The sequence below is a fragment of the Calypte anna genome, chromosome Z (genome assembly GCF_003957555.1).
Source record: "Calypte anna isolate BGI_N300 chromosome Z, bCalAnn1_v1.p, whole genome shotgun sequence".
Classification (NCBI taxonomy): Eukaryota; Metazoa; Chordata; class Aves; order Apodiformes; family Trochilidae; genus Calypte; species Calypte anna.
In genome coordinates, this window is record NC_044274.1 from 50,862,569 (window position 1) to 50,881,640 (window position 19,072).

The 19,072-nt window shown below is 38.8% G+C and overlaps 1 protein-coding gene across 2 annotated transcripts in view; it reads right to left on the reverse strand.

The window, feature by feature from the left end:
• The window catches only part of AP3B1 (adaptor related protein complex 3 subunit beta 1), a 158,222-nt gene extending 139,591 nt beyond the window's left edge, over positions 1 to 18,631 (reverse strand). Inside the window, exons 1-3 of one of the 2 annotated variants that reach the window (XM_030467696.1) lie at positions 18,349 to 18,631; positions 4,944 to 5,019; positions 325 to 399 (exon numbers count right to left, since the gene is read on the reverse strand). In XM_030467696.1, the coding sequence (XP_030323556.1) occupies positions 325 to 399; positions 4,944 to 5,019; positions 18,349 to 18,479 (282 nt within the window). In that variant the 5' untranslated portion in view covers positions 18,480 to 18,631. Of the gene's footprint in view, positions 1 to 324; positions 400 to 1,088; positions 1,271 to 4,943; positions 5,020 to 18,348 lie in introns of those variants that run through there. The other variant, XM_030467697.1, reaches the window with a different exon arrangement.
• Positions 18,632 to 19,072: the final 441 nt, after the last annotated feature.

The following is a 19,072-nucleotide window of genomic DNA, read 5'->3' on the forward strand; positions in this document are numbered from 1 at the left end:
AAACCTGCTAAGCAGAACAACACTTCAGATACACTAGAGTACCTTTACTCAGAACTACCACCATATACCTATAAAACTTCTGTAATTAATAAATTTCTAAATGTAAACAGTTATTTCCCCCTTCTCTCCAAACCATCCAGCATTCCTTTATTTATACACTAAACTATTTCACCATAATGATATAATTGGAACTAAACTCCAAGAAATTCCAGTAAAAAAACAGAAAGAGATATTCAATGGTTTATGTTCAAGTAAAGATACAAGTAGATAAATTTTTGATAAACATAACTCCTGTAACAGTATGCTAATGAGATATAGGAATACCTCAATATTTTTACTGGCAACATTCTTCACAACAGCCGGAAACAGCTCAGAAGCATTTTTTCCCTTTGCAATCATCTAAAAAAACAAACAAAGAGATAAAAAAAGTTACTGATGTAATAATATGCTTTATTTTATATATATATTGGGGGCGGAGGCGGGGTGGGCAAGGAAAAACAAACACTTATACCAGATCTGTACTTCCAACCTCATTTCTATGAAGTTAAGAATAAAGGTCTGATTTTTTTAACTATTATACTTCACAGGACGCTATCTATACAACAAAATCTCTGGTTACTAATTTAGGAGGTAGAATCAATTAACTGAACTTTACCATATTAGACTGGCAAACCATTTTTTATGCTTTAAAAATCATTTATAACAAAGATTTGGCTCATCTGAAAAGCATTATAGGATTACCCCTTGGGAGTCGCAAAAAGTAAAAAAGACACAACAAAAAACCCAAACTAACCAAAACCAACAAAAACACCCCTCAAAAAGATAAGAAGTTATACAAATCAAATCCTGTTACTTTTGCCAGGAACACTTTTGCTGCAAACTAAAATTAAGGGCAAAAAGAATCCCACTATAAAATCAAAGAGATGTCACACTTTAAAAACAAAGAAAAGCTATTTTCCATAGGAAATTAAACACAAAGGGCCTTAAACTGTAAAAATGTAACAATACGTAGAAAAGGCCTAAAGAGGGAGGAGGAAATAATTTACAATAACCACGTGCATTGGAAGGGAAAAAATACTGCAACATACACTTCAGCTGCACAAACTTCTTATCTAAATCCAGCAGAACGTCTGTCAAGAATTCGTGTTCAAGCTGCAAGCCCTGGTGTTTCAGGTTTGTGTTACATCAAGTTATAGTGCTGCTGAATACAGTGTTAAAGCATCCCCAGCACGGTCAAGGGCAGGATCCAGTCATCCAAACATCAAGCTGACTGGAAAAGACAAAAGCTCACTAAGACAAGCAAACACACAGTGAGCCAACACAGGAACATGAGTTTTGCAGCTGCAGTTACTGCTGTTTCTATCTTGTATTCCCACCATCACAGAGCTGAGGAAACTTCATGTTCTGAATTCACATCTCTTTCTGCATCTCATTGATAGAACACACTGACATAAAGAAATAAGATCTCATGCAAAAAAACCCATCAAGCCAGGCAATATCTTGACAAACTGTACTTTTGGAAAAGCCTTGAAGATGGAAGCCAGAAGGAAAAGGAAGAAAGCTGAAGTTCATGGTAAGTAAGCCTCTTAAAAGGGCTTAAGAGCAGCTGTCCAGCATAACATTTCAATTTAACCAACTCAACATCTTAATTTTTTACATCTGTATTAAAGCACAGGAAGTGACATACTAAACAGCAAGCATGTTGTATGGGCTTCAACAGGTTTTAATTAAGAATCTAAATTAAATGCTGCTGTCAAAATAAGGCCGGAAATGGGTATTTGTAATAAATGTCAGATTCAGAAGGACCAGTGTCAGGTAGAACTTAGCACAATGCACTGCAGAGAAGTATCATAGAGTGAAATATTACTAATCATCCCATCTTGATTCAAGGGAAGTTATGTTACTCAAAAGTAGGTATTATCCTTAAAATTAGACTACCCTTACAGGCTGTTACAGTATGACTCCAAGCATTATTTGCATTATTTAACTCATTAACCATAATAGCTCCAGCGTACCATGTAAATATGTATTTAGGGCCTTTTAAAAGAGTGTATTTTGACTCATTAAGTCAGAATGATTAGTGTAAATCCTCCTTAGCCAACGGATCATTAACCTGAAAGAAGACAATAGTTCTTAACTACACTAAGGTCTATCATGTCTTTTTTGTTGCTGTGCCTAGAAAATCTCCACTTATACAGTCTTATATACACACAGTTCCTGCACACAGAAACTCACTCTAGAAGAAGCACTATATAATGTTTACAAGTCTGCACACTGTTCTCTGCCTACAAAATATAGATGTTGTGCATAAGACAGTGTACTAAACATTAGCTTGTTTTTTTGATGAGAGAAACACAAGCACTGATAAAATTCTCAGTAAGAAATCAGGTACATGATTCTTAAATTTATGCCCTGAAGCATTCGGGAGTGAAATGCCACCAAGATTTTTTCCAGATTAGAAGTTCAGTTGAGCAGAAAGGTAGGGTTTCAAGACCTGGTAACAACACCTTGCTTGCTGTAATATCAGTGTATGTTAAAAGTAATACCAGCTATTATCTTTTCATGCATATGGCAGAATAAGTCTGGTTCTGTATACACTTCAAATTCTGTTTTAAAAAAAAACAGCACTGCTCATAAACTTGCAAAAATTGCATTTAGTTTCCACATGCATGTAAGAAGAAAATATACAAAATAGCATATCTACTGAGAAGACATCAATAATCATTAAAGCCACGTGTAAATATTTTAGTCAAAGGAAAGCTTAGACAACTTTATATGAAAGGAGGAGTGGAAACCACGTTGCTTCTATGCCTGTAAATCCATTATTAGAAGAATTACTCTGCGGAACAGCTTTATCTCCCCTGGAGAGAAATCACAATGCACCTTAGAAGACTAAGAAGCAGCAAAAGCAGCCATAACTACTGTTCTCCTGATAGTTTTCCATTGTACCAATAAGAACCAACAGTGGTTCAGCCTATTGAAGTCTACTAGAAGAAAATGACTGGTTTGCACAACTTTTTCCTCTACCTAAAATTAGTGAAAATGAACATTATAAAGACACATTTAAACAATACTCTTGACAATGGAGTTCCTTTTTTCTCTAATAGTAAGACTAAAGGAAGCCTTTCATCTTTGTTGGGAAACACACCTTATTGCTGTGAAGTCTCTAAATGTAAGCACACAACTGGTAACACACAAGCATCTTTGTGTTCAGCAGGAACATGATCACCACCGTTTAAAGGACTTCTGCTAATAATGCAAAGTCCCAGTCCTGACCCACAAAGCTCATTGTTTCAATTTTTATGTGGACTACGAGCTACTATAAGGTGCCTGTTGTTCTGAAACACAGTTTAAGCACAGAGAAACAGCATATACATTGAAAATACTGAAGAGCATCCAGTATTTCAAAAAACTCACCCAAGTAATGGTCAGCTTACGAGCTAGAAGGCTGTTTCCACTCTAAGAAAAGCAGCAGCAGCTAAGCACAGAAAAAATATCCAAGAAATAAAATGTGTCTGGTGACATCTTCTATCATAGCCCAGTGCTTAGATCAGGGACAAAAACTGAGGAGTAAGAACTATCCAAAACCTAAAATACCTTATGAAAGGACAAGTATCTGGAGTAGGATAAAAAGGGTGCACATGAAAAAATGTCCCCAATTCAGTTCAGTCTTCCCTTGCTGAAAAACTCCTGAGATTTATTACCTTAGCCTAAGACAATCAAGGACCATAGCTATCAGTGCTAGCATCAGGTCATCAGCTCCATGGTATCATAATTCTCTAGGTAATCAAAGCAACAGCTTCCAAATACAGATAAAGATATGGCCAAGTTTTTGAAAAGTAAAACCTAGGGAGCCACAGGCAACTCCCGCCATCCCTCCCCTCCAGCCCACAGGAATAGTCAGAAAAAATGATATTTTCTGAGGGAAGCAGAACACAATTTCTTGCAGCAGTAACTCTGCATGCCAGACTCTCACTGGTAAAACTCAGAGAAAGAAAGAAAAAAAAATCAACCCTGAAAAATAAATAAATAAAAAGTAAAATAAAATAAAAAAAACTGTGTTATGAGATGGAAGTTAATAAGTTACTCAGATCTAATAGGTAACTGCTTTCTCTAGCAGAATGAGATATTATTTAAATAATATCTTCATCACTGGGGGATTAACTAAGTGAGAGTCTGCTCTACAGTCAGATGAAAAAACATGATCGCATGATGCATACTCTACCTACTCACTTGGGTTCATGCTTACATAGGATTAACCCTCATAAAATGCAAGGAAAAAAAAAAGGACACTTAAAGGAGAATGAAGGATCTAACACAGAGCAGCTGTAGAAGTCCCAGAAAAAGTAGCCAGGAGGACACTGAACACCCTTACGCAGTGCATTCACCTAATATTTTTAGCAAGAAATAAAGGGACTTTTCTAACTCCATGATGTTTAGTTAATAGGGTTTAAATACAGAACAGTGTTACACATTAGTTAATCAAACTATGGGTACATGGTTCACCTGAAACACTTAGTCAGATAAACAGGAAACATGCCCAATTAAAAAAATAATAAAATCTTTATTTAATCTAAAAAAGTAAAAAATATTACATACAATTTGTCATTTTAGTCCTGCTAATTTCTTTTGTTTTCCTCTATGCTGAATTAAGAAAGCTATTCAATCTTCTCTGAAGGAGCCATTTCCTATTTAGGATCTCACTTACCTAGTGAAAATAGTTATTTACAGGTACAGTGGCATCATTAAACAAATCTATTACAAGTATATGACTGTGTATATTTTGATATTGCAATTTCTACCCAAAATTCCAAACTAAGGAAATCACAAGGCCTTTAAACACAATTTAGATTCAAATGTTGAGTTGGTACAGGCCCTGTAAAGTGAAAAAGTGTATTCACATATGAGAAATAAAAAGAATATTAAAAAAAAAAATCACATACCCCAACAATCCTTCTCATAGCATCCAGCTTTGCAGAATCTTTACTGCTTTCCAGCATTTGTTTTAGGTCTTCATTTCTATGGTAGAAACACAGTAAGGAATCAACTGGGAAAAGTAAATAAAACAAAAATACCATTTTTATATTCTTGCATTGAATCAGCAGCTAAAGGTGAAGCACTGCTTTTTCATGGTGGCATTTAAACTGTGTATGTTAACATACTGTTCTTATAATAGTGTTTGGTAAAGGAATCTATCAGATTCCAACATCAGTGCAAAGCTATACAACTTTAATCTGCTGTTAGCTGAACCTTGGCTGGAAGGCTGAAGTCCTGAGGTAAGAGCTTAGTTTGAACCAGCACATCATCTGCTCTCCCCTCCAGTGACTGCCAGATGTAACAGCCTGAGGTTCACATGTTTCTATTAAAATATCAGGTTCTGTAAATCACTGAAGAGGCCAGTAGCAGATTACAGTATAGTCTGAATTTCAGCGAGAATCAAGCATATATAACCTTATGTTTTCATCTGCCTTTCTGGATTGTAAAATCAGAAGCAAAAGCCTCAGACCTCTAGTATGGCATCAGTTCTAGATGCCATAAGATTATTATAACCACATGGTTAGACACATGCAGCATCCAAGCATCTTTTACAGCTGAAAAAATTCTGACATGAAAATATTAGCTTGATAAGGAGGTTCTCTCACTTCTCATTAGCCATTGCTAATAAGAAACTTTACCCTGTTCAGCTTTTTATATGCAAAGAGAACACGGTATTTATTGGTAAATTTACAAAATAAAGTTTACAAAATAAAGTTTACAAAGAACTTTTCTTGGCCCAAGAAAAGACACCTGCAATATTCTAAGGAATTCTGACAACATTCCAAGTTCTACAGACTCTGTGAGCTTACACATAGTGAAAGGCAACATGGATACAGACAGGATTTGACAACAGAATGTGAAATCTACTAATACTCTATTTCATCATGGTCCTCAGAATTTCAGATAGGGAGGAAAAAATAACTTGAAGGCAAAGCCAGAAGTAAGTACAATGAGTTAAAACATTATCCTGTCATGGTTTCAACACAGCAGGCTGCTAACCACCACAGGGATGCTTGGTCACTCATTCTCCTCCAGCTTCCTGGGACACTGGGGAGAGAAATGGAAAGGTAAAGAGACTCACAGGTTGAGATAAAAACAATTTAATAATAGCAGTAAAGTAATATAATATACAGATAAGTGATAGACATTGCAGCTGCTCACCACCAGCTAACTAATGCCCTGACTGTCCTCACTACCAGTCCCAGAGGAATGAAATAACAAAATGCAATCCTGGAAGACAGAGAGCTTCCCAGAAAATCCTCATCTTTAGTCTGAGTGTGGCATTTCATGACCGGGAATATCCCACTGACCCATTTGGACCCATCGCTCTGGCAACACTCCTTCTCAACTTCTTGTGCCATACTGCATGCTGGTAAAACATGGAAAATTGAAGAATCCTTGATTTCTTAGGAACACCTAAAAACATCAGAGTACTGTCAACTTTTTTCTTGTACCAAATGCCATACTAAATCCAGAACATAGTGCTGTTCTAACTATTGAGAAGAAAATTAGCTCTATCCCAGCTGAAACCAGGACATATCCATTAATTGTAAACGATTGTTCCTTTTTGCAAGGGATAGAGCTACTCTAATAGAGGTTTTCCTCTTACTTTCAGACCCTGTACTGCATGTATTCCCCTTTGCTCCATGAGAAATCCACATCACCTATGCACCTTAGTATAGAACCAAAAAATTAAGAACCACAACTGGATGGGGGTAAAAACACACAATATCTTATCTTAATAAGCCAAAAGAAAAACATGTAGAAATCAGGATGCAGACATTTACATGCAACTTCCAGTTGAAGTCTAGCTACTTTTTCAAGAAAGTGTTTCATGAAACACCACAGAAACCTAATACAGATGACCTGTTGTAAATAATGCCTTCACCTGACAGCTTAATATTTAAGTATTAAGCTTAAAAGAAAAAAGTAGAAGCACTCTGTTTTTTTGCCTGCTTCAGGATCCTCTTCCATATACCACTGGCAACTCATCATTTTATCTATATCTCTTTCAAAGGTTTTCACTGCTTTTAGTTATTCTTGGAAGTGTTTGCAGAACTGTATGGTCACTCTTCTATTGCTACATTTATTTGCTATTTAATGCAGTCCTTTAAATTATACTTATCATTCAACTATGTTCTGTAGGTTTGCATACTGTTAAACACAGGTTAATATCTGTAACTGTCCATCTCCAGGACAAGTGGTAAAATCTGTTTACCTTCTTCTTCTAACATCACCCTGGGCTGACAAATCTGTTAAAAATAACAAATGTAGGGATTCACAGACCTTTTCTTATTGCCCTCCTCCAAATGCCTCCAAGTCCCTCAGGTAAACACACACCTCCTGCATTAAGCTCCTTGACTTTCTGATGTCACTCCATGCCCGTGTTCACTTTTATATCCTCATACTACTTCTAGCCACTCCATATTTCTCCCTCAGCTCTGCATCCCTATTTTGATAGCAGAAAGCAGATATGTTGCTTTAGTGTTGTACACAAAATATCTTTAATAACTTTCCTTTTTGGTGTTTTTTTTTTAATTTCCCTGTGCACTACTGTTTATAATTAACGTTTTTCAGAAGATAAGCTTTATTTAATATCTGGCAGCTCTCTTTATTCGCACTGTCTTGGTTATAGAGAAAGTTTATTTTGCTGACCATTCCTTCCCACCTGTTCCTCATAGGATACTGAATAATTCTGAGTTCTTTTAGTTTGAAGCACCTCATCTGAGACTTTGGTCTAATTGGACACAGGAATTTCAGAAACTTCAAACTTTCCAACTACTTAAGTCTTAATCCTTACCTTTTAAGCTTAGCTTTGTGAAAAAAATCTTTACCACACAGCTACCAAAGCTACATAGCAGAAGACTGGACCTGATCTAGAAAGTTTCTTCTAGTCGTGTGCTGCTGCTTTTAGCTTCCTAATGCTATTTCCATAATCATTCACAAACTGAGATGGAGATTATCAGGAAAAACTAAAGTACAGGATAATATTGTTAAACTGTAATCCTTTAGTTCTAGTAAATGGTAGGAGAATACTTCAGTTCCTTGGCACAAGCAACCAATTACTTTTCAAAAAAATGGTGTTTTAATTAAGAATGAAGAAACAGTGGATGAGTAAGATTTTGTAGCAATAGCTTACAATTCAAATCTGGGAATACATTTTCCAAATTAGAAAGAATAACAAAAATGTTAACATGAAAAAATAAGAGCATGCCAATGAATTTGCAATTGAGAAAGTAAAAAACGTGGAAGTAATAGTTTTAACTTATGGACCAAGTAGCAAAAATGGAGCAAGTTACACAGCACAAGATTCAAGTATATGTTGAAGACTACCTCTCTGAAGCTGAGAATGACAAAAGCATATAGTCATACTACAGGATGTGTAGGAGTTTTAAATGCAGCAAATACAAAGGGAAAAAAAAGTAAATGTGAATTCAAGACATGAAAAGAAGTATTTGATAATGAAGTGTATTTCTATCTGCTTATAGAAAACATTTTACCACGTATTTCCAATTAAAATATTTTGAAATGTTAAAAGGGAAGATATAAACCAGAGATATTAAAACAAGGAGACCTGCTTACAGCCAGTCATGCTTTCCTATGAAAAAAACAGAGGGGGAAAACAGAAAAAACAAAAGTTCTTAATGAAACCATTTGGAAATCAATTGCTGCCTGAACTGATACAGTGTTTTTAACCATTTCTAAGAAATTAAAACCCAGGATTAGCAAGCATAAAATACATACAGAGTAAAATGCTGCTCCACAATTCCACAGAGATCACCAGCAGCAAGACTTCTAGTTTCTACAGTTAAGGTTTCAATGTAACCTTGGTGTTTACCCCTTTAAAAGCAGATTTAATACCACAAGATACCTTGATTATTTTACCAAACGTTGTACAATTTTGTTCCATTAAGTCTAATATTTCAATTAAAAAGAAAAAATATGACTGCACTCAACAAAGCTTGACTGTTGAGACTGAAATCTACTAAAAAAAAAAAAGAAAATACTACAGAACACGATAATAGGATACCCACTCCCTTGCTGTCTCAACTTCTAGAAACAGATATCCTATGCAGATTTCAAAGGTCATTTCCCTCCAAAAACAACTCGTATCAGCAGCCTCACGATGTTCCTAAATCATCAGCAGTGAACAATGTTCCTAAATGCATCTCAGCCTTCTATAATACAGTTTATTGTACATAACAACAATATTTTCACCTGAGCACTAAGAAGATTTAAGGGAATCTCAGTCCTTAAGTAAAGCCCTTAACACAGAACAAATGTAGGCTTTAGACTGCTGTTTGTGTTGCTGTATCATCTGTAATTCTGAAGTCACAGTTCATCAGTACATAATGTTTGACAAATAATTTCTTTAGCACATAGGGTCCACTTGCCAGGAGCTCAGGAATGTACTAGCAACCCTCCAGCTGTATCAACCTTTGCCTCTCTGCTAAAACTTTTGTGAGACTAGTTTTAGCCTTACAGAGTTAGGTACATAATACAGATAACTGAAATACAAGCTTTATTACTTCAGCAGCAAAACCAAGTTTAGAGTAGTCTGATCTCAGAATTATGGATGATATGGAGCTATATGAAGCAGGAGGGGCAAAAAAAAAACAACCCAACCCTCAACAAATGACCAAACAAAGAAACCTTTTCATGAGCAAATGCACCATGTCTCTGAGCCCATTTTTCCTGATAGTTAGGTTAATTGAGTTTCTGAGAGGGAAAAAGAAAAACCAAAACGACTCCCACTGGTCTGTCCACTGCCATATCTAAGGATGCAAATAAGTTTTCCCAATTCCTGAGTTGTACTCTGACATCTCCACCTCTACGTAGCACTGCCACACCATCCTAAAAAATTTCATTTTGAAATAGTCTTTGAATTTTCATTTATATAGTGTAGACTATACTTAAGAAAGATTATGCACATCTAAAACACAAATACACTACAACATACAATATTAGTTGCATACCATCAACCAAAAAAGGCAATGAGCCAATCACTAATATACCAAAGAACCAGTACTCTGTCACATATGTAATCCTTGCCCACCACAGGCTTTTATGGCACAATGTAAGAATTTGAAAGCTAAGGGCATTCATGTAAGAAATGCAAATTCATCTTACTAACTTTGTCTTATAGCAGGCATCATACATGACAGGCCTATGATAATACAACAAAATCAACATCACAAAACACATCCAGAGTAATACAGACTCTCTAAATTGCTGTAAAAAGGTTAAGTGAAAGAACAGAATTTCTAACTTTATGTTTTCATATTTAATGATTGTAGCCTTTAATACAGACAGTACTTTTGTCTTTCTACCTTAAAACCCTGCTTTCTTCACACTGCTAGATACAGTAAGAGTATGGCTATGATAGGACCTATAATACATCTAGGGGTTAGGACTCATCTTCTAAATGTTACTGTAATGAAGTAAACAAAACTCAAACAGTTAAGATTCTTGATCTCATTCCCTTTCATGCTCCCTCTACATCCATGTCATCAAAAATCCTGGCAAAAAACCCACCCTAACATCCCAGAATCTGAGCCAAAAACACTAGAGCTTGACAGTCAAAAGAACATACTGCCAAACTTTTAACAGCCTGAAGTCTACTGCCAGGAAGGACCCTGGCTGTTATTCTCCATGCTGATTATAGCAAGCAGCAACTGAAGAACAGCTCTGAACATGCTGTATTTCTGGTCACTAGAAGTGACACCTTACTCAGATTAAGATGAGAATTTCAGATGCTGTTGAGCAGTAACTAGTATTCTAAAAGGTAGGCTCTTCGGGGGCTACAAGCCTGCGAGAAAAGCAATCTAACAAACTTCAAAATAATTCCTGTATATAACTTTGACATATACTATAAGCATAAAAGCGGGTTTCACTCTTGGTGTGCAATCCACAAGAACATTAAAAGAATATGGAGTTATCTGCTTCCTTAGGAACAGCTCAATTAGCAGGCATATTTTTGTACCCCTCAGAGAAGTACTGACCATCAATTAATGTGCCCAAGAGAATAATGCACTCAGGAGCTTCTTCACCGAGTACCACGCATCCTTAAAATCCCTGCAGTGACTGCACAGGAAAAAAATTCTTCACTTTTGATAAATTGTATTAGCATCCAAAGTAAATTTTCTCTTACCATATGAGCCAGTAAAGATGGGCTGAAATGCTGGATTCTGGAAACCTAAGACAGAGTAACATGGGGTACAAACACAGACTGGCAGGAGAGTGGCTGGAAAGCAGCCCTGCTGAAGTGGATCTGAAATGGTGGTTGACAGCAGGCTCAGCAGGAGTCATCAAGTGTGCCCTGGCAGCCATGAGGGCAAACCACATCCTGGAGTATGTCAAACTCAGGACAACCAGCTGGTCAAAAGAGGTGACTGCCTTCAGCACTGGCACAACCTCACGTTGAGCGTCATGTGCTGCATGGGGCTCCACAGTTCAGAAAAGATGACAATGTGAAAATCGAGATGACTGAAAGGTAACTGAACGTGTCCACAGGAGGCCAACAGAGCTGATGAAAGGGCTGGAATGCACATCCTGTAAAGAGAAGCTAAGGGCTTTGGGCTTGTCTAGGTTGGAGAAAAGAAGCTTAAGATGAGACCTCATTGCTCCCTGCAGCTTTGTCATGGGAAGTGGAAAAGGAGGTGCTGATCTGTTCTCCCTGCTGTCCGGTGACTGGATGCATGGGAATGGTTCAAGGCTGCACAGGGGAAGTTTAGACTGGACATCAGGAAGCACTTCCTTACCAAAAGGTAAGGTGCCATACTCTGGGAAAGGCCTCCTAGAGAGGCAGTTGATGTCCCAAGCCTGCCAGTATTATGGGTTTTCTTAAGCATTTGTACAATGCCATAATAACATGCTTTAAATTTTGGTCAGCCCTGCATTGTTTGGGCAGTGAGACTAAATGACCACTGTATGTCCCTTCCAACTGAGAATACTCTGTTCTATTCAATATTACGCACTTTTACATAAGACAAAAGAGGGCAGGCAGATCATCTTTTCCTGTGCAGTACCTGCAGGGATCTTAAGTACATCTGTTATTTGGTACAGAAGCTCCTGTTCATCACCAAGGTTTAAACCAGTTATGCCAGTGATAAATCCAAGCCTCTCCCTTAGTTACTTTGCCTACCTACACAAATTATCATAAACCTTCAATTGCATAAAAATACTAATACTTAACTTATGGCATAACACTTGCCACTGCATCTACATATTCCGAACAACTGTTAGTATGAGAACATTTATCCCACTGTGAGAAAATACACATTTACATTTCTTATTCTTTTTCTGCAATACTGTAATACCAAATCCATAAATTGTCAGTATTTGGTACAATCTGAGTGTATCCAGTTACTGAAAGAAGTCACTCACTAATTATAAGGGGTTTTTGGTAAAAAGTTTAAGTTTCATAAACACAAAAACTCTGACTGAAGCCCAGCCGGCAATGCAACAAAGCTTTTAAGATACTGAATTTAATTATGACTCCTCATTCCACACATTCTCCCTAAAACCTCAGAACAGTTTTAATCACCTCTTAGAAAAGGAAAGGAATTTTAAACTAATAATGTTGGTGTGAAATTGAGGATCTTCATAGCAAAGGAAAGCACTGGGATAATGCAATATAACATACAGGAAACAGCAAAAAAGAAATATCCACCACTGAGGAGGAAGCAAGATCTCTTAGTTCTGGTATTATGGAACTGACTGTTACAGATCAGGAATAAAAGTTAGAGAGCCCCATTCAACAAAGTTTTAATAATATTTCTTAACTTGTCCACCCACTGCATACTACCAAGTTACACAGTATAAACTGCATTGTTCTTTCATTCAGTTTCAGTCTGAGTAACATACTTTGAACCACTGCACATTAAGATATTTTTTCCCTGCAATACAGCAAAGTGTTTCAACCTGGAGTTCAAATACTGTGAACGCTCAAAGCAGAAAATCCACACTGATAGGGCAGCCTAAACACTGAACTTGGGACCTGAGTAGTAATGAAGTCCCATAGGTCCTTCTGTGTGTGTAAACAAACAAAACAACTAACAAAAAACAAACAAAAAACCCCACAAAAACACATATAAACAAACAATTAAAAAGATTGTGAGGGGGCTTGAAAGGTGCTGTTGGTTTTTTTGTTTTTATACCTTTTCTGCACTGCAAAATTCATGAAATACATTGCCTTACTCTAGTTCAGGCAACTGTGTAAATAAACAAGTTTAATTTAACACTTAAAGAGGAACTGTAAATTGATTTCAGAGCCATATAACCTGGAAAAAGAAACAACATCGAACAGATTCTACACTTCGAGTTTATTTCAGTGATTATTTGGGTACTTCCTCTATTATGAAATAAAGAAATCCTAAGTTTCACTGTATTTCATTCCATTCCACAAACTGTTTGAGTGACACCTTGTGGTACTATGCAGTATTGCCATACTCTTCCATTACAACACCATTTATATTTAGCGTCAATTTACAACACCAACACAGAATTCAACTATTATTTTAGTTTATGTATATAATGAGCAGCAGAGTTTCTGTGAGTGAAAAATCTTTCTCAGTGGCAGAGATCAGTGTCCTGAAGCCTGAAAAAGTGGCATCTGAGATGGTGCTGCCACAGTGTCCATCAAAAGCCCGTGTTGAGGAGGCCAGTGATAAGACTTGGCAGGCATTTCAAAATTACTCTGCAGCATTCGATAGTTGTGAAGGCATTAAAAAAATGAGAAGCAGTACGTATTTCCAGCTTTCCTGAAAAAGTTAAGGGGCTTCTTTTAAAGACACCACCACAACATTGGTGCTGCCACTGCCAGAATTTACGTTAGTATGTTTACATATATGCCCACAAAGTTTCAGAAAGACTATTAAAGAGTATCACACTGTACTGCTGTTCATCTTTCAGCAGCATGCCAAGAAGAATCTCTATTAAAGAAAAAAATTTGTTTTCTCAGAGTAATAAAACTACTGTGGGGTGGCATGGGCAAGGATAGTCTTCAGAAAAGCAGAAATAAGAAAAAGGGAAAATTATTGCTTTAACAGTTTATATTTTTCTAATGCCATCCAGGATGAAGAGAGTTGCAGGTGTCTAGGGCAAATACAGCATTAGAAATGTGCAGAAACCACAGTGAAAACCTTAAACAGTAACACTTGCCTTTCTGAGGAACTAAGAAGCCTCAAAGACAAAACTTTAATGACTACACTACAGAGTCCCAGGAAATAAACAGTCGACTGCTTACATCCTCCTACGTGCCAAATGCAGGGCAAAAAGATCATATTTACCTGTGTCACTTTCCACTAGATCTGACCAATTCACCTGGAGAAGTGCCCTGCAATAGTGTGCTCATATTCATATACTGCATTTAGCTCCCACCCTTGCAAGGTTCAGGCTGTATCCTGTACAGTCATGATTTCATGCAAACTATTAATATTTGATGGCTTGTAAATCCTACCAAAACTGGCATATCACCATATTAGTGGGCACAAAGCCATTATGACAGATGGGGAAAGAAAGTAGACATGCCAATGAGCTATTGGATGCATCAAGATTGAGTGAGTCTCCTCCAAGAATTTTGCAAATGGCAGCTTATATACAGTCTTTAGGTGACTGGTTGAACAGAGTGAGCCAAAGCAAAACTACATCAGTTTAAGACTCTAAGAGCCTCTCTGGCAGCTGTTAAAGCCAAGTTTTTAGCTTTGATGAACTGGGAAAAGTCTTCTGCACAGAGATTTTGGGAATGAGTATCTTAATGAAATCACCACCTTCGATCAGCTCTCTGCCAAATAGGCTTGCAAATATAAGCAAAAAAAATGGGTCTGCAGCCCTGCTGAGTTTTCTGATGAATAGCTCTATAGAATGCATAAGCCAGATCTGCAGGAAAAAAGTCTAATAAATTACAAATGTATTTTGCTTGGCAGGTATACAGTTTAAAGATGCAAATCAGTAAATCTGAAAATGCTTGTTATAAATTTTGCCATCTGTTTCAGTACTGTACTTATCAATTGGTATCTGCAGACGTTACTCATGTGAATCACCTGTAAGTTTTCATACTTGGTTTAGGTACAACAATAAATAGTTTTATTGCTGAAATCACACTGTTTCCAAAACCCAAATATTATTATATTTCAATATTACAGATGGGTAATTTTTTTTAAATGTAATTAATATAGATTAAAAACTTCTGTCCACTGCAACTACAGTCAGTAACAGCACTCTTGATGCAATTAACCCGAGTTACTAATTCTCTCTCCAGGTTTTCCTAAAGCTCAAAGGATCTTTACTATCTGCCAAATAGGCTATGCTTATTTTATGGATTCCATCAACCTAGACTGTCTCTATATGGAGGAATGACTAGCAGTCCAGAAGCTGGATTCAGCTTGCCTGTATGATTTACACGACCCATTGGCTTGGCTCTTGACCTATTGGCTTGGCTCTTACCAATTTTCTGCTCAAAACTCCTGTTATGGATAATTTCTGTAATTCTCATTGCCTACAGCTTGACATCTCATATTCTTTTTCAAACATGTGGGGCACTTGAATATATCAATAGTATACAGAGTGACCTTTACATGAAACAACCATTTCAAAGTCCAGATTAGGGCTACCTGCACAGACATATAAATAAATGCCTAAAATTCAAATATACAACTTTTGTAATGGAATAAAGGAACACCATATACATCAGCTCATGGGAACAGGGAGAGGAGGAAAAGGCACTTGCAGCCATGAATTGAGAGCCACTCCATACAGCAAGGTTCAGATTGACTCACCTCAGCTGCATAAACTCTTAAATATTCAGTTACTATAATATTTAACAAAATAAACAGTTTCCATTCTCTGAAGGCAACATCCATCTCTAGTATATTTGAAAGAATCTTGCTATCAAAAAGGCTTTTTAAAAGCAATATGTACCAAATAGGCAAGTCATACTTGCCTCTTTAGCCAGGATTCAATACTTACAGAGAAAGCTAGCCCCAAACTAATGTACTTGCAGTGAATTTTTTTATTCAAACACAGCATGAAAAAAGTTCCTTATGTTCATGTTGAATTTTATAATAATTCACATAAGACAGTTTAGAAAAAACTCAGGTTTTGCTCATATTCTTTTGCCCTTAGCATTTATATTAACATTTGTCCTTAACATTTTTTTCACCACACTGGATAAACAAAAAAATAAACTAATGAAAAACATGCTAATAGCAAATTGTGTGTGCATCCTGTTGCACCTTGTTTGTTTTAAGATAAGCATTTGTTTCAATTAATATTTCATCCTTATTGATCTAACAGTCAAACTGTCCACTGATTCAGGTTTAAGATCTCACCATTATACAAGTTTCAAAGTGCTGAAATACTTTCAATATTCATAGCATGTGTCTCAACCAAACCACAGCATAACAAGAAAATATTATGTTCACTGACTGAAGATTCTATTTGTAATCGAAAGTTAATGAATAAATCATAGAACTGCTATAGGTAAAAAAGGCAGCTTTAGCAGAAGAACAAGACACATGGGCCTTAGACACGAAGGGATGCTGAGAACTTCTAAACAGTACATACTTCAGCCAGAAAGAAAACAGGACAAAGAGGGTCTATTAGATCAACTTCAAACTTAAGATTTAAGTCTACTGATACTCATTTGTACCTCTTTGTAGTAACTTGTTATAGCCCGCTCTACATGGCAAATGCTGAAAGACAGCAGATGAATAACTTCCTTTCTCAACTATAACTTTTTTATCAGATACAAAAGATCACTGAGATCTGTCTGTTTTCTTCTAGAGCCTTTCCTTTAGAGAGTGAACCTCCTCTCCCCTCCCTTAAGTGTAAAAGCAAGTCTGGAGGAGCAATTGTTTCATAAGGCACACAAGCTTCTCAACTACTCTGATTCTTTCATAATTACAATTATAAGTATCTGTACACTATGGCTCAGAACCCCAGCCCTACAGGGCTATATTTCCCTCGACCATTGGGTAGTCTCAGGTAGAACTGCTTTAAGCTTCAGCAGGTGATAACACAAGAGCTATTCTTCATCTGTAAAAAGGTCTGATGCCCAGGATTAAATGAGTTATGCAGAGAACTGTAGCCACAATCAATACTGAGGCTACAAACCCCCCCAATCCCTTCCCCAGTGGTAAAGAAGCAGAAGAACAATGGCAGGAAAGTTGAAAGCTGTTTCTATGGAAGGGGTCAGAGAAAGAAAGGTGCAACCAAAATAAATCAGCTACAAAATTAAGCCAGCCAAGGGGCATCCATGCTAAAGCATTGAAAATTTAAACTGGAACAGAACGAAAAGCAGAGGATGTAGTAAAATAGCAGGGGAAGTGAAATGTGACTTGTCAGGCAAACTGAGGAGGCCTGTCACCTGCTGCCTCCCAGAGCTAAGCATCAGAGTGACAGCAGCTTCACCTTGTTGTGATTTACCTTGGTGTGGCACAAAAATAAACACATCAGTCGAGGTTTCTAGAGCATGGATGCTCTCTTTGTGCAGAACAATCAAACTTTAGAACAAGTGATTGATTTTCTAATGTACGTGAGACCTTAGTTTATGGTGCTTTTTATTGGTTGCTCCCAGAATAGATTTCCAATTTGCTGTGGGATACCACTCCAGCTTAGCACACCTCTTGATCCTTCCATCAGGCACTTTTTTTTTCTCCAGCTCACTTTTCCTTTAAGGAACTGAGGGTTTTCTACACCAGTGCACTTTAACTTTTTTTCTCCTCCTTCAGTTCCTCATTTTGACTTCCAACCGAGACACAACAGGTTTCAACACCCCCTTCAAAATGACCACCGTGCCATGATCAATGACATTTTCAGTACAACCCTCACAAATACTTCCACGCACCTTTTTTTTTAATTAATACATTTTAAGGCAAAATGAAATTTTAACTAAGGCCAGTGTTATCAAACCAGTGGGGAAAAAAATATATGCAGCTTCTTAAGCAAACCAACAAAAACATTTTGACCGATTAAGCCACGAACACCTTAAAGGCAAGCAAGCAAACTTTTCCACAGAGCGAGGAGGAGGCAAAGTGGAGCAACCAAGGAACTGCTCCCCGCTGTCCCTGCCCGGCAGAAGCCCCAAGGCCGCATCCCCCCGCCTCCCCTCCCCGCCCCGCCCCAGTGGGCAGGCTCCTGGCAGCCTGGCACCGCCCTAGCGCCCACGTAACCGGTCACGGCCCACCGCCCCGGTACCCCAAGAGGCATCCTCTCGGGCCACGAGAGACGAAACGGGACCAAACCGATGGGCCAGGCCACCCGGCCCCCAACTCGCTGCGACCCGGCCCGGCCCCGGCCCCGCCTCCTTACTTCTTGGTGTCTCTGCTGAAGAGCCCGAAGGCCGCGGGGGTCGAAGGGCTTGTGGTGGGTGCCGCCTCCTGTGCCAGCTCGGGCGCCGCCTCTCCCCCCTGCTCGCTGTAGCTGAGCCCGTTACCGGACATGATGATTGATGATGATGCCGATGCCAGTGCCGGTACCGGTGCCGCTGCCTTTCCCTGCCCGCTCCGCCAAACTTGCCGGCTCGGCGCTCCCCAGCCCTCCCCCCGGAAGCGGCAGGCACGCGCCAGCACGGCGGGGCGGGCAGGTCACGTGCCGGGAGGCGGGGCCAGGCAGCCGGGGCGGAACCCGCCTTGTCGCGACAGGTTGCGATCCTGGGCGGTGGGCGAGAGGGGCTCGGGAGCGTCACAGCTGCGGGCGGTGTGGGTGTCCGTGTGGCGGAGCGAGGTGCTTTGCTGCAGCCCCGGGGCTGTTGCCCCCTCGGGACGGCTGCTGCTTCCAGCACTGTCACTCACCGGACCCTTGGCGCTCCCGTCCCGCACTCGTTCAGCCTCCCCTCCTGTCCCCTCCCTCCCGTCCCGCACTCGTTCAGCCTCCCCTCCCTCCCCTCCTGTCCCGCACTCGTTCTGCCTCCCCTCCCGTCCGGCGGCCCCGCGAGGCCAGGCGAGCCGGCACCGTGGAGCTCAGCTCTGCTCAGCGTCCCCACGGGGGAGCTCCGGGAAAAGCTGTGGCTCCGTCACCCGTGTCAGCCCTCGGG